Source organism: Equus przewalskii, chromosome 21 (assembly GCF_037783145.1).
Source record: "Equus przewalskii isolate Varuska chromosome 21, EquPr2, whole genome shotgun sequence".
NCBI classification, from domain to species: Eukaryota; Metazoa; Chordata; class Mammalia; order Perissodactyla; family Equidae; genus Equus; species Equus przewalskii.
This window is the reverse complement of record NC_091851.1, coordinates 47,809,635-47,833,426: the sequence shown is the minus strand read 5'-3', so window position 1 is coordinate 47,833,426 and position 23,792 is coordinate 47,809,635. Positions and strand designations below refer to the sequence as shown.

The 23,792-nt window shown below is 57.3% G+C and overlaps 1 protein-coding gene across 1 annotated transcript in view; it reads right to left on the bottom strand.

The window, feature by feature from the left end:
- Positions 1–3,024: 3,024 nt before the first annotated feature.
- Positions 3,025–23,792, bottom strand: part of CDH4 (cadherin 4) — a 597,773-nt gene continuing 577,005 nt past the window's right edge. The window contains exons 10-16 of the mRNA XM_070587692.1: positions 16,053–16,306; positions 15,255–15,397; positions 12,230–12,463; positions 11,053–11,286; positions 10,398–10,537; positions 9,240–9,404; positions 3,025–7,180 (exon numbers count right to left, since the gene is read on the bottom strand). Of these exons, the coding sequence (XP_070443793.1) occupies positions 6,974–7,180; positions 9,240–9,404; positions 10,398–10,537; positions 11,053–11,286; positions 12,230–12,463; positions 15,255–15,397; positions 16,053–16,306 (1,377 nt within the window). The 3' untranslated portion in view covers positions 3,025–6,973. The remainder of the gene's footprint in view (positions 7,181–9,239; positions 9,405–10,397; positions 10,538–11,052; positions 11,287–12,229; positions 12,464–15,254; positions 15,398–16,052; positions 16,307–23,792) is intronic.

Below are 23,792 nucleotides of genomic sequence, written 5' to 3'. Positions count from 1 at the left end.
TGCAGACTGAGGGTCCAGAGAGACCACTGCTTGTGCCCGTGCACCGCCCCTGGGCCTGAGGTGCCACAGGGCTCTGGCAGGCACATTGGACCCTGGGTGCTGTGGGGGCCACATTCAGGTTAGCTGGCCAGTGCTCCTGCTCATGGGGAGGGGCCTGCTAAGGCAGGTGACGGAGCCTGGTCTCCGCGTGTGGGAACAGGGCCCACACTTGTGCCCTTCACGGCTGTTGTGGGGGCCCATGAGCAGTGGAATCAGTGCTCAGCACGTTCCTGGGGAACGGTAACAAGATCAAAATGGCCCGAAAGTCAGCCACTGTCGTCCTCTGTGGAGTAGGAGTCAGTGAGTCCTGCTCACCTCGCTGGGAGGTGCTGCATCAAGGCATCCGGCACGTGGTGGATTCGTGATAACCGAGCCCCTCCCCTCTTAACCATCCCTCCGCTCAGGGACATTTTCCACATCAGGGTCCTGCCTCTTTGACCGTTCCCCCCAGCCTGGCCTTGGGCTTTCGGGATGGGGCTGCTCCTGGGGACGTGTGGCTCGAGCAGCATCCTGTGGGCAGTTGGGGGAGGAATGTGTGCATGTGGGGAGAGAAGGGGCTTCCTCAGGGCACTCGGGCTGGGATAAGAAGGGAGAGGAGGAGCGATGCTGCCCAGCAGCGCCGAGGGTGCTCCCGGCTCTCGGTAAAATTAGGTGCAGAGTGGAAGTTTATTTCTCTCTTAAGTGAGAACAGCTCCAAGGTGGACATCCAGGACTGGGGTGATGGTGCCCCGTCATGGGTCCACCCATCTGCAGTGGCCACCGTCATTATCCTTGTGGGGGCAGTTTCTTGTGGCACTTTGACCTGAAATGGAGGAGTTTCTGGCTTGGTCCTGAGTCTCAGGTGCTCTCCCTGATCACACCCTCCAGGGACAGTGCGGCCACCCCCCAACACTGTCCACTCCCGACCGTGCCCCGATCACACTCAGCTCCTTCCCACCCAGCCTCGCCCTGAGCTCCACACCATCCTGCTGCCGTCCCACAGGTGTCCACTTGTGGATGTGCCCTGGGCACGGCCAGCAGTGTGGCCAGACCCAAGCTCAGGTCCTCCACGTGCCTGGGGCAGAGCTGGAACAGGACGTCTGTGAGCCCTGCCCACACTGGGTGCAGTCAGTCTGCCACCTGCCCTCACCTGGGCCCACCCCCATCTGCAGCCCAAGTCCCTGTAGCCATGGCTGGCCCTTATCCTCACGAGTGCCCCATCTTCCCTCTGCCCCCTCCCCTGTCCACCCTCCACGCCTTGACTCTCTCTCATCTGATCAAGCCATTCTCCTGAATCACGGGGACTTTCTCAGGGCTGCTGCCCTCACCCAGGGCCCAGGCAAGGCTGACTTTGACCTCTTGCCAGGGGAACGGGCTCAGACTCGTGACTGGGGGCTGCCCCTGTGGCTGTGGCACCACGGCCATGGCCACATAGCACATGAAAGTTGGATTTGTGTCACTGCATCCTGGCAGCCTCTCATGAGCATCTGGACGACTGCCCGTCCCCTAGCACGCCAGTTCCAGAGGCCCCCTGCCTGGTGGACTAGGCCTCCTTGGCTGGCAGAGTGAGCTGTCACACTTAGTGGAGCAGCAAAGGCCCTGGGGGCTCTAGCAGTGCACACCTGTGAACTGACAGCTTTGAATGCCCCTCCCAGGCCGGCTATGCCAATGCAGGGGAGGTATGGGGACCTCCGTTTAGTGAAATGACCCAAGAGAGGGCCCCTGTGCCTCCAGGAAAAGGGCCACCACACCTCCCAGAGGCCCTGAGCTGGCCTTTACAGTAATTTCTGCCCAGCCCCTGCCTCTGGGACAACCGGCCCTCTGCTGTGGAGCTGGCGTCGGGTATCCCTGAGCGGACTCCGGGTATCCCTGAGCGGACTCCGCCACCCAGGAGGGCCTCACCCCGGGAGTCTGATTACAAGGAGTCGCTGCTCCTCCCCCCACCCCCCTGGATTGCCTGTCCCGGGTCTGCAGCAGTTGTTGTCTAAGTGTGAATGTAATTAGCTGCTCTGCACCCTTAAAATTAGCAAGTGGCTAATTGTGCCTGTAATCATCAACTGTACCCATAATTAACCGTGTGAGCGATTTTTTGTTATGCAAGTCATTGTGGATGCAAATTTGTGCCCAAGAAAAGGCCTAGGAGAGGTGGTGGGGAGGGAGGAACCATCTCTGCCTGGGGCTGGGGGCAGGGGCTAGGAGCCTGCACGACAGGCTGGACCCTGGGGCTCGGGTCTGACTGTGACACTTAGTGGGGCGAGCTGGGTGGCTGCTCAACCTTTCTGAACTCCATTTCTCTGAGGATGGCAGAGCATCAGCCAGTCCAGCCCTGGTTGGGCTCGAGTGTCTGGCCTCTGCCAGCCAGCACTGTGCACAGGGGCTCTGCAGCACAGCTTTACGACCAAGAAGGCGTGAGCTGCTGCTGGGGCTTCTCCAGCTCAGACTCAGGCCAGCGGTCAAGGGCAGGCTGGGTCATGGAGACCAGGCTGGGCCTATCGGAGAGCTTCCGAGGACTCCCAGGTCTGGCAGGGTGGACCCGCTTGTCCTTGGGTTCATGGCCTGGCGGGCTGCGACTTGGCTGGTGCTGCCTTCCGGCCAGATGAAAGAGCCGCTGCAGGGGGAGGAGGCCAGGGCTCTGAGGATCGGGGGCGTGAGAAGTCTAAGTCGGACGGGCTCCCCTGCGCTCTGAAGGAGGATTTGCCCAGGGAGGAGGGCGATGTATTGTTTAGCATTTCGTTAGGTTGGTCTCTAACTTCCAAGAACTCTGGAACGCGTAGGCGTGTGGCACGTGGGCCTTCCTTTGTGCACCTTCCCGGGGCCTCACAGACGTGAGGAGTGGCCTGGGTTTGTTCCTGTCTGTGGTCCTGGGACTCAGCAGGAGCTCCAGCAACGGCTGCTGAACAAGCAAATGCCACTGTGGACACCAAACCCGCCATGCTCACCCGTCTGCTGCCCCTGAGCACCGTCAGCTTCTTGGCGTGGAGAAGAACAACCCAGGTTGAGGCCGGCTATTTAAAAGGGGACTTTATTTACTCCTCTGGAGCAGCGTGCCAATGCCCCGACCCCGCTCAGGACACGGTAACTCCGCAAAGCTGCTGCGCAGTTTGGAACCAAGACCGCCTGGCACTAAAAACACATTGAAAACATCGACGCTCTTCCCTTTTTTTTCCCTTTTTTTTTTGGTACAAAATGATACAAACAACAATACAAAATAGTTGTGCTGTTGACGATTACAAAAGAAGTGGGAACGTTTGTCTAACTGCGCAATGCTCAGAGTTGCAGTGTGAATACGTCATACTCCAGTATCTTTCCCCAAAACAACCACAGTCATGCGGGCTGCTACACATTTTGTCCATTTTCAAAAAGAAACATGCAAAAAAAAAAAATCAGGATGGAAAAAGGAGAGAAAGGAAAAGCAAAAGGCGTTCCAATTATACACAGAGGTGGCCCCCGGCTCTGTGCTTGGCCGCGCCTGTCCTCTGCACACCACGGGGCTGCGAGCTGTGGCACAGGATGCTCTGTGTACGGGAGGTTCCGTGGGTTTTTTGGTGTTATTCCTTTTATCATTGACAAAAATTGAGGCTCCCCTCCCCCGACTTTCGACCTTGGAGAGAACAGAGTTGTCATCTCAAACGTCTGTGTCGGCCGGTGCTCATTCTAGGGAAACTGAGGCCCCTCTGAGGCCTGGCACTTGGCCGTCCCCCTGACGCTGTGGTGGTGGGAGGCCTGCACTTTGGATGTGCTGACAGACATGAGGAGACGACCTGCTTGGCCAGGAGGTGCTGATGGACGTGGCAGCCCTCGGCTAGGGAGCCCGCCAACCAGGGTCGGGGCGTTCTTGCCACCCTACTCTGTGGCACAGGTTTCTCTGTTCACAGAACAAAATTCCCTAAAGAAATGAGGCCGTGCCCAAGCGGTCTGCCAGCACTGAGGCTGGGCCCCTGCCGGCCGGGCCCGGAGTTGTGGACAGGTCGTATTAACAAGCTACAGAAGAGGGACATTTGACACTGATTGTACGCTTAGCTAATGCTAACTCGGCCTCGGAACAGAGTTCCAAGATGCATCTGGGAGGGTGTGGGAACCCCATCTTTCTCTGGCCCCCAGGGGATGCCTGGGGTGGGAGTGAGAGGGGACGGCTGTCCGGTTGTTTGGAAGCAGAGATGGGCATGAGAAGTGCCCCATCGATGTCCCCCCGGCGGGTTGCCACAGCCTCAGCCTGCACGATTTAGGCAAAATGCAACGGGGTCTTGGCAGTGACGAGAAGCAAGGGGAGAGGGGAGAGGCGACAAGGGTGGTGGTGAGACGGGCATCAGCACCTGGCTCTCCTGGGTGGAGTGAGGCCGAGGGCTCCCGGTCACCCGAGTGGTTGGCGGGATTGGTGCTCAGGATGCCGAGTCCTAGGCTGGGCCTGGCACGTCCATCCCTGAGGTGAGCCCAGGGCCTGGGGGACCCAAGGAGTCCTCGGGATTTCAGAGAGGAGAGTCCACAGAATATGGTTGGCTCCCAGACCATATTCACACTTCGAATGGAGGATGAACTTTCCAAAACAAACAAAAACAGAAGATTCGAGCCACATCCACCAGGCCTGACCCCATCAGTGGTCCCTCAGTGGCCTCACCCTAGACTCTGGGACAATTCTCCGTGGCTACCTGAGCCCAAACGATTTGCATAGCACGGCTTCCGACTGGGGGTCCGGTCCCCTTCCCTTGGCAGGCCACCCTCCTGACATCTGTGAGATGGCTGTCTGCCCCGGGGGAGCATCCAGCATGTGACACGGGCGCTCTCCTCTCCTGCCCATCCGTCCCTCTGTCCCTCCCTAGGCAGCCCTGGACAGGGTTAGGATGCACAGAGCCCTCCACAGGCCACATGCTGGAGCCTGTGACCCCAGCTCAGCTCTGGGAGATGGACAGAGTCAGTGATGAGTTTGGTTTGGGGAAGAACCCTGACGTCCAACAGGGACACACCCACACGCTTCGCACACACTTGTGCACACTCAAGTTCATCTTCGAGGCCAAAGCTTTTTAGAAAAGAGGATGACCATAGCAACAGGGACAGGCCATAGGCCGAGGAATAGATCAAGGACCCCCTGATGGAGACACGGAGAGCACGCTGCACCCCAGCCCCCTCCCCCCCCACCTCCCCCAGGCTCTCTTGAGGCCTTCCCTGACCCCGGGAGCAGGTAGAGGGCAGGGGTCCCCGGTGGGGCTCCAAGGCGAGCCAGCCTCCTTGCCCTTGGTCAGCGCTGGAACTCCTCTCCCCAAGGGGGCTCCGATGCCAAGTCCTGCCCAGGGCCCTTCACCCCCTTCCTTGGGGAGCCCAAGAGCAGATGAAGATTTCCCTCTGAGGTGCCTGCCTCCTACCCTGGCCAGAGGAGCCTTTGTGCCCACAAGTGGCTGTCCCTGGGAGACAGCCTGGGGAGAGAAACGCACCAGGCTCCTTGTCTCACCCAGTGAACAGGTGCAGCAGGGGTCTCCCCTGTGGGTCCTTGGGACACAGCCCCTTTTGCTGTCCTGTGGAACTGACCCCCTGGTGTCTGGCTTGAGAGTAGACTGCCGATCCAAAGGGCACTTCCGACTCTGACAGTCTGAGCAGGAACCCGCCCAGCGGCAGCTCGGTGCTGATGTTGGTCCAAGGGAAAGGGGAAGTGCTTTCGTTTCTAGCAGGCGGGGTCCAGACGCATCTGTGGGCGACAGCGCAGCAAGGACGGCCTGCCCTGCCATTCAGAGCAGATCTGTGCCATCCACATCAGCTCATGAGCATTGGAAACTCCAGTCCGGAGAGGCAGGGCAGGGGAAAGAGGCTGCCAGAGTCCCCCGCTGATCGCAGGGTTTCCAAGCCTCTGGAACCGTGAGTGAGGTTCACCTCTCCTGGCTTCTGCACAGCCCAGGGTCGGCGGCTGGAGGCATCAGAGCGCTCAGGGGTTTGGACTGGCACGTGTGCGTGTGCGCTGGACCTTTGACGGGGTCCCTCGGGAGTCAGATGGCGAGAGGCGGACGGCTCATGCCAGGGTTTGCTGAGACTCTGGCTGTTTTGGGCTGTGGCTTCTTGGGCCACCATACTCTACTGTACTGAAGGCAGTTGGGACCTGGGTGGCATTCGGGGTGACAGTTGGCCCTGCGGGAGGCCTCCTGGTTCACTGGGGCGGTCTGGGGGATGGCCAAGGCAGAGATGGGGAGCATCAGGGACGGCCCCTCGGAACCCCACCTGCCCCAGCTATTTACAGCATCTGGGAGTCGGGGCGGCAAAGACTCGGTGCCGGCCACGTTCACACGGTGGCGCCTTTTGTCAGCGGCCTGGCTGCCGCAGGGGAGCTTTCTGCTGCTGGAGCTGAAGGCTGGGCCTCCCCGTCTCCAGCCGGCCTCGGGAGCTCCAGGGGGCCCGGAGACCCTGACTGCGTACAGCAAAGTGTGAGGGCTCAGAAAGGCTGTTGGGATTTGAACCCCAAACTATATTTTCCTTGTAAATTTTGTCAAGCGAGTCACCCACTTTTTTTCCTAATAAAAGACCAAAAAAAAAAAAAAAAAAGACACATTCTCCCCAGTTCCTTACTTGGTGCCTTCAGAGCTGGGACTCGCTGGGCTGGGGACTTGTCTGTCTGCTTGCTTGTGGTCACTCCTGAGTTTGAAGGAATCTGATACACGTACCAAAAGGCACTTTCTTTTTCTTTTTTTTTTTTAAAAACAGTGCTTCTGTTCTAAGAAATTCAAGTTAAGACAGAGTGCCTCTCGCTCCCCTTTACTGCTGACTCAGCTACCGTGATGGGCGGGGTGCCGCGGGGCGAGCAGTGTTCATGCCAGACAGCTCAATGTTGGGGGGGCTGGGGCGGGGAGGGACCCCCTAACACATCACTAAGGACACGTGCGCAGGGAGCCGGGAAGACCAGCTGCCTCCTGCAGTCCTGCTCCTCTGGCGTCTGTCCGAGCGCGGTTCTCGCTTTGGTCCAGGGAGGTGAGGGCGATTAATCCTCCTCGCCGCCTCCGTACATGTCCGCCAACTTCTTGAACCTGGGCCCCCAGTCGTTCAGGTAATCGTAGTCTTGGTCCCCGGAGCTGGACGAGTTCAGGGAGCTGACGGAGCCCGCGGTGGAGCCACTCCCTTCATAGTCGAAGACCAGCAGGGAGTCGTAGGGGGGTGCTGTGGGGTCATTGTCAGCCGCCCGGAGTCCCTGGGGGTCACGAAGACATGGGGTTAGGGTGGAGGGTCTGCTGCCTCAGCCCCAGGGGCCTGACGGAGGGAAAAGGGGAGCCCGGGAGAGGAGCTGGGAGGCAGGTCAGGAAGGTGAGGTGAGAGGGCCTTGCATACAGTAGGTGCTCAATAAGTGCTCCCTGTGTTTGACTGAAGGGCATCTCAGAGAACCAAGTCGGGAACGGTATTTATGAAAATAAACTGTGGAAGAGCGTTGGAGGGAGCAAACTCAAATGACAGCATGGCCGCACAAACCACATGAGGCAAGGGGGTGGGTGGGGCCTGTGGCTAGAGTCAGTCCCTCCGTGTGGCCAGATGGTTCTGGATTCCACAATTGTTGCCACACGGAATGTGAACCTGAGTGGCCAGAGTCAGAATCTGTTGTTACGTCAGCTATCCCCATGAGCAACACACAGCGATGCAGCAGGCGTGGCTGGACCGCCCCTCCATCAGTGCCCGGGACCTCCCTCCTTCCGTGTGCTGGTCCACCGAGAGGTCCCAATGCCTCCAGCACAGCTCCGTGTGCGGGCGTCCTGCTGAGGGTGCCTCTGGGAGCAGCCCTCCCCTGGTGACCGTGGGGGTGGGTACACACCCTGCTCCCCTGCTGGTGGGCGGGACAGCTTGAGGTGGGGTTCTGCATGGGCTTGGGGAGGTCTCCAGTGGGCTAGCCTGGTTGCCCACGGTGGTCACTGGCTGGATGATGCACCTCCCTTCCCCGGGAGGGGGCACCCTCACCATCACTCAGTTTCCAGTGGCTTGTGGTTTCTGTCTTTACTTTCCTCTAAGAGTTGCTTAAAAGTGGGCTTTTAATTATAGACTGGGGAGGACGTATTGTTGGGGTTTTAAAAATTTTTATTACACCAGAGACAGTAAATGTTGCCTAAACTAAATCAGCTTTTGGGCAGGTGTAGAAATTTCATCTGCGGCCTGGGACATGACCTGTTTTGGGGGAATGCTCTTAGAAATCTCGGTATCTCTGCTGAAGCACTTCTGGGTTCTATGCTGTTTAAATAAATTCTTTTAAAGTCAGATTCTGACTCAAGTGGAGACAGAAGCAATGCCAACGCCTCTTAAACTACAGTCGGTGTTAGAGGCCAGGTGGTCAACACTGAGGGACCCACGCCAGCTACACAGGCGATCAAGGATGTCGCCGTCTCTGGGAGCTGATGGGTGAGGTGTGCATGGAGCTGTGCAGGTACCAACCGCCCGACACGGCTGACTGGGGAGAGTTGGGGGGGGTGCGGCCACATAGCCACGTTCGGATCGTTGCTGTGTTTGCTGTTCTGCAGAGGAAGGTGGAGGCTGAGGCAGGCGCCGTGCCCCTGCACCTGTCCGTTGAGCATTTCTCTGGTGAACCTGCTGGAGGGGTTTCCGCTTTTCTTGCGAAGGGGGAAGGTCAAAGGCTGGGGACGTTATTTGTTGGGACTTTGATGCTGACTTGTCTCCAGACCCCAAACGTCAGGATGGGTGCTGTGGCCACGGGGTCAGGTGGCAGCTCCTGAAGGACGCCCAGCTCTCGGGCGTTCCCAGGGCACCGGGTGTGTGTGTCGGGGTGGTCTGGGCTGGGCCTGATCTGGGCAAGTCACAGGCCTGTCTGGGCCTCGGAGGCGAGTGCAGACGGGGAAGGGCCCTCGCAACAGCCAGAGACCAGAGTGAGAGTAGAGCCCTCGGCCCCTGAGTCAAGTCCAACAGCGGTGGCTCCTCCTCCTGAGGACCAGAGACGGCCTCCTGCTGCCCCCTGTGCCCGCCACCCCTGTGGCCTCAAGTTCTCTGAGTTCTTAGCGAGCGTCTGCCGGCTGCTGCGCCCCGTCTGCTCATCCTCGCCTGTGCTGGAGCAGGATGCTGAGGGGAGGTGCCTGGCCCCAGGGCTTGAAGCTGGCAGGGGCAGGGCAGGGCCTGGACCCAGGGCTGAGTCTGTCTTCTCACCCCGACACCGCGGGTGCAGGACGGTGACAGCTTTGATTTGTGTGCATGAACAGGGTTTTACTTTTATGCGGACACCCTGCTCAGGGGCCCTCCCCATTGCCCGGAGCGCCCACCTCGTTGATGAAGTCGCCGATGTCTCCTGGGTGGGGCACCACGGGCCTGACCGGGTACTGGGGCTCGGCGCCCACTGGCCGCTCGTCCACCCGCCGAACCCCGGGGGCCTTGCTCAGCACGTGCTCCATGGCCTCTGGCTGCTGCAGTTGGCTGAGGTCGTAGTCCTGGGGAGGAGGTGTGGGTGGGGCAACAGGCACAGGTGCACCCTCGTCCTGTTGTGTGACCCAACTCCAAGCATGCCCACTGTCCTGTCCCGTCACCTGGTCCCCAAGCACGACCGCTGTCCTATCCCGTCATCTGGTCCCCAAGCACGCCCACTGTCCTATCCCGTCACCTGGTCCCCAAGCACACCCTCTGTCCTATCCTGTCATCTGGTCCCCAAGCACGCCCACTGTCCTATCCCGTCACCTGGTCCCCAAGCACACCCACTGTCCTATCCCGTCACCTGGTCCCCAAGCACACCCACTGTCCTATCCCGTCACCTGGTCCCCAAGCACGCCCACTGTCCTAGTCTGTCACCTGGTCTGCCCTTCCTGAAATGCCCACTTCTCTTCCATTCGTCCAAATCCTGCTGGTCCCCAAGGCACACGAGGGGTCTGTGTCCCCCAGGCTGCCTTTGCTGGGCTGACGCTCCCCCAGGGTGGCCCCTGCCTACACCTCAGCTCCCATGCACACTCCTCACTAAGCTTTAGGGGGGTAAGGACTTGCCCTGAGTCAATGGCCAACGGCAGACCCAGAATCCAACCCAGCAGCTCCCTGGGCCCACCCTCCTGGGCACCCTATGTGCTGCCTCCTGGTCCCCCCACAGCCCCTGGGTTGTCCCTGGGTCAGGAGTGTCCTCGGGACCCCCTGGGTCGTGGGGCACAGGCCCATCAGCTGAGGGGAGGGAGCAAGCTGAGGGGATCCAAAGCCTAGGGGAGATGAGTTCATGCTGGTCGCCGTGTGGAGGAAGCTGGTACCCTGTGCACGCACCCAGGCCTGGAAGTGCAAATGCGGGCAGGACAGGTCTGGGAAGACTGTCCCCACCTGTCCCTGCTGTCCTGACTAGAGCATTGGCCGCCTTCACACTATAGAAACGGACAAAGCGTCTTCCTGCTGAAACCCAAGAGGGAGTCCTGGAGGCGGTGTGTAGGGGTGTCCGGCAGCTGTGGTCTCACCTGGTCCTCCTCGCCGCCCCCTTCCTCGTCGTACTTGAGAATGTTGTCACGCACGTCGTCCTCGGGGTCAATGAGCAACTGCTTCGTGTGGCGCTCCTTCTCCCGCCGTTTCATCCACACGACAAACAGCAGGACCATGGCTGTGGGGCAGGGGGGCCACGCCGTGAGTAGGTGTGCGTGTGTACGCATTCACCTGTGTGTGCCATGTGTGTGAGCATGTGTATGCGTGTGTGCTGTGCACCTGTGTGAGAGCTTGCACATGCATGTGTGTGTATGTCCATGTGTGTATGTGCATATGTGCATGTCTGTGTGGGAATGTACTCCTTCGTGCATATGGATAGCTCATGTGCATGAGTACATGCATGTGTGTGCACGTCTGTGTGTGTATATGCATGTGTGCATGTGTGTGTGGGAATGGACTCCTTTGTGCATATGGATAGCTCATGTGAGTGTGCACGAGTGAGTGCATGTATGTGCCATGGGTGCCTGTGTCCGTTATGGTACAGACCAGTTCGGTTGGGTTTTTGAAAGGTCCCCAGTGGATGGGATGAGGCCGGGAGACATTGGCTGCAGGGCAAACCTGGGCTCCACGCCTCTGGTCAACCCTGGGTGGAGTGCTCAGGCCACGGCGCCCTTGGTGCTCAGCCATACTCACTCAGCAGGATGACGATGCAGATGAGGATGGCCACGATGGCACCGGTGCCCAGACCAGCTGCTGCCACCGCACCAATGGTGGTACAGTCGCCGTTCTCATCACATGGGCACACCTTGACTTTGATGATGGACATGTTGGACAGGGGAGGGTTCCCAGAGTCTGTGACGATGATGGGGACATCGTACATGCCAGCTTCCAGGTACATGATACGCAAGCTGAGCTGGGCATAGTCACCTGGGCAAAGCGACAGAACGGGCTTTGTTCAGTAAACGGCCAGCTCTCCTGTCTGAGCAAGGCTTCAGAAGGAAAAGACTCAGTGCATGAAAATCTAAATTATCTGTTTGGTTAAAACACACACACACATATGCACGCACATGCACACATACACACTACATCATACCATAAGGTTAAAAGACATTGGAAATTCAAGAAAAGAGCAATTGCAACACGTAGGATGAAGAAATCATTTCCGTAATATATAAAGAGTTTGACCAAATCAATTAGAAAAAAACCTTCTCAAAGAAAAATAGGCAAGGGCATAGAACAGACAATTGACAGAAGAAACAACAAATGCCCAATAAATATATGAAAAAATGTCCACTGGTAGTCAAGAGATGCCAATGGAAACAATGATTTTGGCTATAAATATGGAAAAATGCTCTTTAAAACAATAATAGACAGTGTCAGTGAGGTTTTGGGGAAGAGGCACTCTCCTGTACTTCTAGTGAAACCAGAAACTGCTATAACCTTTCTAGATGCATCTTTACAGTGCTAGAAAAACTTCCGAATTTGGATCCCCTTTTATACAATGAGTCCACATCTAGCAGACTACCCTCAGGAGGCACATTGTTCGGGGCCCACCAGTTGGCCACTGGAACAGGAGGCAGTCCTGGACGGTGCAGTTAGAGCTGCAAGGGCCTCCAGGGCCACAGTGAGAGATTGGCACTGCCCTGAGGCCTCCTCAGGACAGGCTGGACTTGCTGCGCACGGGAGCCTGGCCAGGGCTCCCAGCCTCGTGGGCTCCAGGAGGGGAAGGGCCGACACCCCTCTCGTGAGACTGGCCCCATCTCCGCTCCTCACTCTTCCAGGGCAACGGGCGCCCTTGGGGGCTGCACCCAGACTCAATCTGATCCTCCCGGTGGCTGGCGCAGTGGGCTCGTGCCCGAGGTGGGCTCACCATTTAAGCGGCTGATGGTCCAGTTCTTCCGCACGGTGGCCGGGACGAAGGGCAGCTCGAAGACGTAGGGGCCGATGTTGGGGTCAATGTCAGCATCGGCTGCTGTGATGTTGATGGCGTTCAGGCTGGGCTTCTCGCAGATCTGTGCCTCCTTGGGCAGCAGCTCGGGGGCATTGTCATTGATGTCAATGAGATAGATCTGGAGGGTCCCGGTGCCGCTGGCCGGGGGGATCCCTGTGGGACAGACATGGGGTGAACATGCAGGGGTCTCTCCTGATGCTCCATGACCACAAACACACAATGATGTACATGGGACCAACCCACAACCCCACCCGGGACAGACCTCAGCCCCACCCAGGACAGACCACAGCCCCATCAGGGACAGACCACAGCCCCATCAGGGACAGACCACAGCCCCATCAGGGACAGACCTCGGCCCCACCCGGGACAGACCTTGGCCCCACCAGGGACAGACCTCGGCCCCACCCAGGACAGACCACAGCCCCACCCGGGACAGACCATAGCCCCACCTGGAACAGACCTCAGCCCCATCAGGGACAGACCACAGCCCCACCCGGGACACACCACAGGTAACCCCAGGCCTGTACCAACACCCTGCCGTACAACATACACAGCCACTCAGCTGCACACAACATATGAACACACCACCAGAGCACACAGTTGCATGATGTGTGGCCACACGCAGACCCCCAGCCGCACAGGCACACACGTGCACACGCACTCACACGAGCTCTGCTCGTGCACAGCTGCAGCAGGCCTGTGTGGCTGGCCCTGCGTCCCGTCTCTCCCAGCCTGGGGCCCCTGGGGGCAAAGGCTTTCCTGGCCTCAGCATTGCCCTGGCCCACCCGGCAGAGCTCCCCGTGGCCGGAAGCACTGTGCGCAGAGGCTCATCACCAAAGCGGAGAGCTGACCGGTCAGAGCGCAGGGCAACGGTGGGAGAGAGGGGCGAGGCCGCCAGCAGGCCGCTCTCGGCAGTCGTCTTCTGCTTTTGGTGGCCTCAGCCTAGAGACAGGTGCTCTGCTGAGCCCCCGAGCTCCTCAGGGGCCACCCCAGTCCCCCGATGCCCCTATGCCCAGCCTCTGCCTCAGCCCGGGTGGCGGTGCTGGTGGACACGGGCTGGGTGGCCAGCGAGAGGTGCCTGTCGCCCTCCAGGCTTGGAGGGGGCGGCAGCAGCCATGTTCTGACTGTGGCTCTGCCCTTTGACAGCCCCTTCTGTCCCTTGTGTTAACAGCCGTGGTTTTTGGCCGAGGCAGGCGGAGCGTGTAAAAAATATATCCTACAGCATGTCTCTAAGCTTCCAGAAAACGCATCAAGACACGTTGAAGGCTGGCTGGCCTGGTGGCATAGTGGTTAACTTCACACGCTCTACTTTGGCACCCAGGGTTCGCCGGTTTGGATCCCAGGTGTGGACCTACACACTGCTCGTCAGGCCACGCGAGGCGGGCCCTACATAAAAGAGGAAGATGGGCACAAATGTCAGCTCAGGGCCAATCTTCCTCACCAAAAATAAAAAAAGGGAAAAACAAAACACGTTGAAGGTGACACAGCTCTGCGACGGCCCTTGAAGGCTCCATGCTGACCCAGCGCACAATCAGGAGAAGCACGGATGGATTCCGTTAACGGGCACTTGCGCTCCACTGTGTCCTCCACGGGCTTTCCCTGCTCTGCCCGATTCATTTAAGGGTCACTCTCTAATCCACTCTCAGTGCTCGAGCTGCTGGAGGAGTGACATCGGGAACCAGAGCCCGGCGCTCATGGCAGGTGGCTGTAGGGTGGGGCCTTTGTGGAGCTGGTGGGTCAGGGAGTGGGCAGGAGGCCGGCGGGTGGTCAGTGCCGTGAACAAGCCTTGGTGCAACCGCTACTCTTGTTCATGATGCTTTAGCTGCACGGCTGTTCCTAGAGCCCGCCCCGCCCTGGGCCTTTGCACGTGCTGTTTCCTAACTATGGGGCTGCCCCTCCCACCCCGTCTTCCCCTGGCTTGTTCCTTCTGGTCCTGCAGGTTTGGCCCCACGGTCAGCTCCTCACAGCCAGGCTCGCAGCTGGAGGCCTGCTGCCTCTCCTGCATCCTTCTGTTTTGTCGTCTTCCAGCACTTCTCGCTCCCTGAAATTATCTGATTGACTCGCTTCTCCCCATCTCCCTGGGGCAGAGACTGCGGAGTTGTCCCTCAATATCCATCTCCCCTTTCTTCCTTAATAAAATGCTGGAGCCCCAAATTTCATCTGGGGCCATCACTGCCCAGCTAGAAGACACATTTTTCAGCATCCTTTGCAGCAAATATAGCCTCGTGACTAAGTCTGGCCTTCAAGTCCTTAGAAGGGCAGGGGTGTGCCCTTGCCCTTCCTGCTCCTCCTTCTGTTTGCCAGAATGTGGCAAATCCGTGATGGCTGGAGCACCAGCAGCCATTCTGAACCACGCTGTAGCTCACCAAAGACATGGGAGTGGCCAGAGCCAGCCTGGTTTCTCAAACCTGACCCAGGGCTGCCTGTCTCCAGCCTTCTTTTATATGGGAGAAAATAAAACTCAACCTTATTGAAATTAGTGTCATCATTATGCAGCCGAACCTGGTACTAGCTGAGACACCGGCCTCTGGAACGTCAGCCGTGCAAGGGAGGGGCTGTTGTCCGTTCTGTTCACTGATGAACAGCGCCCGGCACACGGCAGGAGCTCAGTGAGCAATCACAGGAGTGCTAGTAGTGCGTGCTTGAGCCAGGCCCTGTTCCCAGTGCTCCAGGCGAGCGACCTGTGCGAATGCGAGTGAGCGACTGCGCGAATGACCGGACGGCTGTGTGTTCCAGTAAATGAGTGAGCTCGGTGTTTAGGCAGAACGGCTGATGCCTTGAGGGAACACAGCAGGATGGCCTGGGGGGCACCGTGTCGCCGCGTCCCCCCCCCAGACCTCCCCAGGGACCCTCTGGGTGCCGGGCGGGCCTCCCTCAGCCTCCTGGCCGCAGAGCCCGCGGCACGGGTGGGCACCCGACAGTCACCCCCCGGAGCGGGACGCACCGTTGTCAGCCGCCAGGAAGGTGGCCTCGTAGACGTTGTTTTTGACGTAGAGGGACTCACGGTCAAGGATGGCCGCCGTGGTGATCTGACCGTTGGTGTTGTTAATGTGCAGCCAGTTCGCCGGGTCCGACAGCTTTGAGTATCTGCCGAGGCAGGAGGGAGGGCGTGAGGGCAGGGAGGCCAGGGGCAGGGGGAGAACGGGGCAGCCAGAGGCCCCAGCCCCTCCTGGCTGCTGGCACACCCCTCCTCGGAGTGCCAGCCTGGAGGCCAAGTTCACCCGGGGGCTCTCCCTCCAGCCCGGGGCGGGGCCCTCCCACAGCGGGACGGGGACCACGGCTGCTCATAGTATTGGAGGTAGACAGGTCACTTCTCACAAGGACCCCAAGAGGCAGATACTCCCATCGTCCCCAATTTACAGATGGGGAAACGGAGGAACAGAGAGGGTGAGTGACTTGCAAAGTCATACACCTAGTGAGGGTGAAGCCAGGATCAGGGCCCGGCCCGACTCCAGACATCGCCGGGTGTCTTTAAACCTTTGTCACCTTCTCGTGTGGAGGCCATGACAATGCTTGTGGTTTGTTGAGTGCTTTTGGCATTGCCCCAACTACCTGTGTCAGGTGGGCAGATGACCCCCACTGTCGCCAGGGCTGGGGAGAGACCCCACAGGTCGAAGACACCCCGAAGCACCCACCCAGGGACTTTCTGGGCGGAGGGTTTCATCGGGCATTTTAGGATTCTTCTGTATGGAAAATGGGGGGCCCAAGGGCGGGGCACGGGCAGGCCTCGCTCAGGACCCACCGCACGGCCTGCTGCATGAACCGGTCAGGGTCCACGGCCGAGAACGTGGTCAGCACGGTGCCGGGGGGCACGCCCTCCTCCAGGCGGATCAGCTTGTGGTTCGAGGGGAAATAGGGGGCCTCGTTGATGTCCATGACCGAGATGGTCACCCCCGCGGTGGACTGGAAGGACATCTGGATGCCACTGGCCAGCGGCGCCTGGTTGGACACCATCACGGTCAGCATGAAGGCTCTGTTCAGCTCGTAGTCGACCGCCTGGAACGAGAGCAGCCCCGGGGTGAGCTGGCAGGGCCGTGGGGCCGCGTGGGGTGCCGCCCCCGGCTGGCTGGTCTGCACCCCGCCCCCTCTGTTTCCAGCTCTGCACACCCTGCTTTGTGCCCTGGGGGCTGTCCTGGGGGATGCGTCTCCCAGGCTCCCTTGTCTCTGGCTTCCTGCTGGCTTGGCCCATGGGAGAAGAGAGAGTTTGGGGCAAAGGACCCCACACCCGCCCTCTCGACTTGTGCCATGTGTGGCAGTAGCTGGGTGCCTCGGCTCCCACGGCTCGGGAGTGCTGTCCCCCGGCCCGCCCCCTCCAGCCTGGCATGTGCAAGGTCCCACTGCCTGTTTGTTTGTCCACCAGGTGCCTCACTAGGTATAGTGGGTGGAATGGTGGCCCCCCAAAGATATGTCCGTCTGGAACCTGTGAATGTGACTTTATTTGAAAATAGGATCTTCACAGATGTAATTAAGTTAAAGACCTTGAGAGGAAGTCATCCTGGATTGAGGTGGGCCCCAAATCCAAGCACAGATGCCCTTATGAGAGTAAGGAGAGGGAGACCGAGACGCAGCGAGAAGCCACGCGAAGACAGAGGGGGAGACTGGAGCGATGCGGCTCCCAGCCAGATTGCCGCCAGCCGCCAACTCGGAGGGAGGCAGCAGGGAGACCCCTGGAGCCTGCGGGGGAGTGCGGCCCTGGCCTCACCTGGATTCTGGACTTCTGGCCTCCGGACCACAGGAGAACATATTTCCTTGGTTTGGTCACCCCCCCCCCCCGCCCCCAATTTGTGGAACTTTGTTACAGCAGCCCCGGGAAACTCAGAATCTCGTCTTATGGACTCCCCCTCTGTGTGTGGCCCCTGCATTAACATGGTCTCCACTTACACCCTTGGGGGCGCCCAGACCCCGACTATAGACACTAGGGTGGGCTCTAGTCTGCAGTTCTATAGTGGACGGGGTGCTGTCCGTCTGCAGGTCTTCCTCCTGTTTGGGGAGCAGGGAAGTTGCACCGAAGCACTTGGGACCCCGAGACGTGTAACCAGTCATGGCAAAGCTCACAACAGCCTCACTGGAAAACACAGCACAACGCAGTGCATGCAGTGGCGCCTAACCAGTCCTGCTTAGACACACGCAAGGTCACACACGCACAGGATTCTTCATGGTGGTGTCGTTTGTCTCATTGGTCAAGGATGCGTTTCAGAGCCCACCCAGGCGTCCACAGCCCTGGCTGCTTGAATGGACTGCATCCACACAGTGTGGAAATCCCCAGCTGAGGGAAAGAGTGGGAGGGTCTCTGTGCACGGAAGCGCAGAGATCTCCAGGGTGTATTGGCGGGCAGAGAAAGCAAGACACGTCGTCTCCTGCCTTCCATGTAAAAGAGGGAGAGGAATAGGAACACGTCTGTGTATTTGCTCCTAGTTGCAGAAAGGAATACTGCAAGGATAGACCAAAAATCTCCTAAGAATGGGCGCCAATAAGAGAGGGAAGGAATGGGGGCTGGCCCTGTGGCCGAGGGGTTAAATTCACGCGCTCCGCTTTGGCGGCCCAGGGTTTCCCAGGTTCAAATCCTGGGTGTGAACATGGCACCGCTCATCAAGCCATGCTGAGGCGGCGTCCCACATGCCACAACTAGAAGGACCCACAACTAAAAATACACAACTATGTATTGGGGGGCTTTGGGGAGAAAAAGGAAAAATAAAATCTTAAAAAAAAAAAGAGAGAGAGGGAAGGAAAAGGGGAGGGGAGAGCTGGGGCACGCCGCTGCTGCATGTGCTCTGTCACACAGCTTTGGTTTGGGAGCCAGGTAATACCTTACATTCTCTCACTTTAGGTATTACAAATAAAATTATATATAAAAGCAATCTCTGAAAATTACAAGCAAACTGAATTAAATGTAATTGTATATCAGTGGATAATATAACTCCCAAGAAAATAATGATGCCCAGTGGCTAGGAGGTATTTAGATGGTAAGTCCTTAATGCGACTTATTGTAAGGACAACAGTCATTGCAAAGAAATCCTAAACTCGTTTGGTCTTCTTGCTCTTGCTACTGATTCTGCATTTGTTATTTTTTAAACTTTTTATGTATTTTCTAGGATAAAGTAAGGAAGCATTATGTTAATATGTTAGGAACCGAAATTTTCAGTGTAAGAGAAATGAGATACAAGAGCAAAGTCAATGAAGTAAAAACCCTCCGACGTTAAATCTGAAGGAAATGATCATTTGAGTCAGTGACATGAATTTGGGACAGTCAGTCTGAGCACTGGTTTGAAGTGTCACCTCCTCACTCTGCCCCAGAAAGAATGGCAGAGGCCGTGGCCGTCAGCGGCCGTGAGTGCCTCTTGTAACACATGTTGGTTTCTAAACGCCACCCCTCCCTGGAGAAATACCTGGTCCGGACATGAGACAAGAAATTAACAAGAGGAACCTGTGTCTACTTGGCCACAATGTAAGGAAGCACTCAGGAACAGGCGGCTGGTGGCGAAGGACCCAGGGACCAGCCAGGGGAGGCTCCCATCAGCCAGATATCAAAACCCATAAGGACTCCAGCTGACCAAACACACTGAATGTGAAAAACCCACGCATTCTTAACGGTTACGAGAGAATAGCACTTGTGACAAAAACACACACACAAATTCATTTATCACTTTGGTTGGCTGATTAATGGCCTGATTAATGGATTCCAACCAAGGAATGACGGAATTTTAAAAGCACCATTTTGTACCCCCTAATGAAGAAATTAATTTGGACAATGACCATCAATAGATGATAAAACCAACGCACGGAGGTCGATGAAGAGCCTCAGGCATGAAGCATCCTGCTGCAGAGGGCTCGCTGGTCGTAAGGGGAAAGTCGATTCTACAGTGAGGGCCGGGCTGTCACCACTGGCCCACTGGTCCGGCTTAGGCGACTATGAGCAGGACCACCGGGCACATAGGCGTCCTGATGGGACTCAGCTCCAGCCACGAGGCTCCTCCTGCTGGCAGACCCTTCCAGTCTAAATCCCAGGTTGTAGGAAGTGCAGGGGAGCGAGGAGCCACATACACCATGAGGTGGCTGGACAGATCTGGCACGTGGGGCCTTCCATAAGCCACCTGACCCCACGTCTATGACAGGTCAAGGGTGAGCGGAATGTTCTAGGTTACGATGTTACAACCAGGTGCATTGTGGGGACCCTGCTTGGCTCCAGATTTGAAAAATCATATTGCAAAGAGATAGTTTCAGGAAGATCAAGGGAAATTGAATATAGCCTTGTATTGGCAAATATGGAGGAAACATAGTTGATTTTGTCAGGTGTGATGACAGTGTGTGGTTATGTAAGCAAAATGCATTTTTGAGGGTGATGCATCCTGACAGTTTGAGAGGGAGAATCATGAGGTTTGGGAGTTAAAAACATACTTCAGCAAAAAACATAGATGAAGTAAAATGGCAACACGCTAATAATGGTGAAATTTCGGTGGCAGATGAACTTTACGCGGTCTCTCTCACTTCTGGGGGTGCTTGGAAATTTTCATGATAAACAGTATAGCGCATTTCTGCTTAGAGAGGAATTTATCTGCTGTGTAGCCAGTTTTCACGATGACACCTGTGGTTGCTGGCAGCGCCACTCCCTCCACCCCCGGGCCCGTCCTCTGATCTCTCCCCTCTGCTCCGGCGCAGCTGTGAGGCACCTCTCCCGATCTGATCTGAACCTGCCCCACCCCTGGGCCCCCACACAGCTTGGCATTTGATTTGTGTGAGCATTTAAAGTCACACCCCTGGTACAACAAACCCATGCCGTCTCGCCTACTGCTACCAAATAGGGTATTAAGTACAAAAAGAAGGAACTTAAAAATTAAGTAAGTAATAGTACCCATGGGCATGGAAGGAGAAGTGAGACATTGGGTCATGAATGGCTGAGGACTGCCCTACAGGGGTCTGGACGCAAAGGCAGAGATCGGGGTTCTGGGGCTGATGCCTCTGTCACCCCCCCCAATTCCCCCAGGGGACCCTGGGGGAGCCCTCATGCTCTCCAGGAGTGGTCTCCTTGTCCGTCGAAGGAAGGGGTGGTCCCTGCATGCCTCCTGGAGCCCCCACTGAGATGCCTATCCCTGACGGGACACGCCTCGTCGTGGCTGATGTCTCACCCATGCTGTTTTCGCATCCCCACCCCGTCTTTTCAAGCCCCTTGGGGTGGGGGTTGCCTGGCGCTCAGCACTGTGCCAGAGTGGGTCAGCCGTACCCCATGGGTGCCCGGGGGATGTAGGGAGATGGTCCAACACCCCTGTTGTCCACCATTTGCCCATCACCCAGCACAACACTGGGTGCTGCTCAGGTGTGTGTCTATGGGAGAGCCTTGCACCCACAGGTGTCACCCTGGCAGGACCTGCAGTGGCCCAAGCTGGCGGCCAGCCTGACGAGGCAGCCGATGCAGAATAACCTGGTACCCCTCGCCTGAAAGGTCCCACCGGGGACTTCAGGCCAGAGACCATGAACCCTCCCCAGGTGCGGGCTGCCTCCTCCGTCCCTGGACTCCGGATGCCTCCAAGCACAGAGCACTCGCCTGCTCCCCGCTGTGTCCAGTGCTCCCCCACGCCAGAACCAACACCCACCAAGGCCTCCAGCCCCTGCCCCAGGCCCTCTGAGAGTTGGCCAGGGGTGAGGGCTGCTCCGTGTAAATATGCTGTTTCATAAAGTCATGGTGGTTTCGTCTACAAACAAGCCACTAAAGGAAGTGACCTTTCTCCCATATTTATTGGTTTGTGTCCCTGGAGGACATGGAATAATGCCACATGTCATGCATAAAAATTGGGTCACCAGTCTGAGTGAGGACGCCTTCCAGAAAGACTGTTATGGCCAATAAAAGTCTGTAGGAGGGTAAAATAAAGCATATTTGTAATGGAGAAATCAATAGGTAATTCGCTCCAACAGTTTCCATTAGAGCAGTTAGATGTACTCGCCGGGTCTCCCCCGACATGGCAATGACCTTTGCTAAAGGCGAAGGGCTGGGTCTGCCCGCTGAGGAGCAGCAGCCCGGGGCGAGCCAGGCATACGGGACGGGGCTGGGGGCACCCCAGCTTGAGGGCAGGGCCGCCAGGGCGCTTGGAGCTCCAGGGTGTGGGCTCTGCTCCCGTGGGACGGGAGACTCGGGGCAAAGTGCTTCCATTCAGAGTCTTGTTCTGGGAGCCAGAACTTGAAGAACTGCTGGGCTGAAGGGAAAGAGGGGCCAGAGGGGCTTGACCCCCAACTGACCTGTCCCCTGGTGCTCCTGCCGCCCGCCACCCTCCGTCAGGCATCTGGACACAGCTCACTGCAGCCTCAGGCAAGCCCCGTGGCCGCGGAGTGGGGAGCGGAAGAGGCCAATTCCTGGCCTTTGAGCTTCAGAAGCTGGGGACCAAGCACGAGGCAGGAGGAACCTGTGGTCGGTCTGAGCCTGTGGTTTTCTCCCTGGAGGAGACTGCGATTTCACGGCTCAGGGAGGGAGAGGAGGGGGAAGAGCAGGGAAGAGGCAATGGGGCCTCCTGAGGCAGATGGGGATGGTGACAGATAAGGCTGGGGATCTGAGAGCAGAGGAGCTGTGTGCCCTGACCCAGGTAGAGCCTGGGAGGCGGCGAGTCTCCTGGGGCCCCAGGCCCTGTGTGTCACAGGAGGGTAGAGTTGGGGGGCATGAGGGGGCAGGGAAGGGATCAGGAAGACGTGCTCGAGATGACCGTGGACTTCCTGTGACAGTGACCGAGCTGGACTTCAGGACAGGGGGACGATGCAGCCAGGATCTGTGACTGAGGGCTGAGCTGACCATAGACATCTCTGCAGCAGCCCAGGGACCCTGTCCTCCCCCTACATGGGTGCCACGTCGGCCCTTCACGGGCAGTGTATCAGCCTCCAACACAGACACCACTGTGGGAAAGGGATGCAGAGGTGGTCCCAATCTGGGAGTGACCAACACCTGGGGACACGGGGGCTAGAAGCAGAAGCTAACATGTTTTAGAGAAGGAAAGTGATGCTGCATGTTGCTGGGTCTGTGGCTCCCGCGTGTCCCCGCTGTGAGAACATCTCGGAAGTTCCTCCTGACATCCCCTCTGCAGACTACAAACTCCCGCAGAGCCGGGGCAGTGACTGGGTCAGGTCTGCAGTGTACGTAAACAGCGTGGCACCTGATGCTTTTAAGGGACTCAGGGACCCTGTGTGGAATTGAAATGACCTTCTTCATGCACTGGGGAACCAGCTGGGAAGAACCACCCGTCCATGGCAACAGCAATGGCGATGACAGTGACAATGATGACGAGGACGACAGCAGCTAATTCTATCCACTGAGCCCTTACTGTGCCAGGTGCTATAACAAATCTTTTATATCTGAGATCTATTTCAATGTTAGCAATAAACCTGGGTGTTGGCCCCACAATTATCCTCATCTTACGTATGAGGAAACTGAGGCACAGAGAGGATGACTGGTCCGTGCCAGGGGTAAGTGAGCAAAGAGCGAGCATGGGAGTTCAAGAACAGATGCCCCCAAGGCACCGGACCTGCCCTGTGGCTGGGCCGCTGGGTCCCTAACTGCCACTCTACCCTCCCACGCCCCCGCCTCTCCCCAGCCCCCCCAGCCACCCCCCTCTGAAGGAGAATGTCTGAAAGGATGGTGTCTCTATCAAAGAATGCAAAACCAACTTGAAAATGCTTTCTAAGATGAAACATCCTGCCGTAAACAGACTTTAAATTGAAATTCTAGAGAAAAGCCTCATGTGCAATAAAATCAAAAATGAAAGAAGGATGGGGAAAGTGTGGCGCTAACTGCTGAATTCTGCCTGGGACACAGTGATGACTCAATGGGGACAGCGCAGCTGTGTGCGCTCCCACCCTGAAGAGTTTTAAGATTTATTTAAAAATTTACATACAGTTCAATCCACTGGTGAGTTCTGACAAGTGTGGGGAGCCGTGTGTCCACCACAAGAAGATACGGAAGAGTTGACCCCCCACATCCTCTCGTGCTGCCCCTCTGAAACCAACCCCTCACATCCCCAGCACATTTCTTGAGGTTCGTCTATCATCTTGATGCCAAAACCTAGATAAAGACAGTGTGGGAAGGGAAAAGTATAGGCTCTAAATTGCTCAGAAAAATACATGAAAAAATCTTTCGATGTTAGCAATGCAAGTCCTGCAGTGCTGCTCACTAATCCTCCTGATTAAGTTGGATTTGTCTCAGGAATGCAAGGATGGTTTAACTTCAGAAAGCCTCTTAATGGAATTCACCACTAATAGATTAAGGGGAAAATGCCCTTCAGGGAGGGGATGGGAGAGTCATCTTTTAGTGGGGGTGCAGGTCAGGTCTGCCGAGCCCCTGGACATGACTAAGTCCTTGTGAAGGCTGCTTCTGCCACCAGCGGACTGGGTATAGTCCTTTTTGCCCTTGGATGCTAGGGGTGGCATGCACTTCACCTAAGTACTGTTTCTGTGATATTTGTTCCAGGGTACATGGCAGGGGGCAGGACTCAGGATGCTGTCAGGAGGC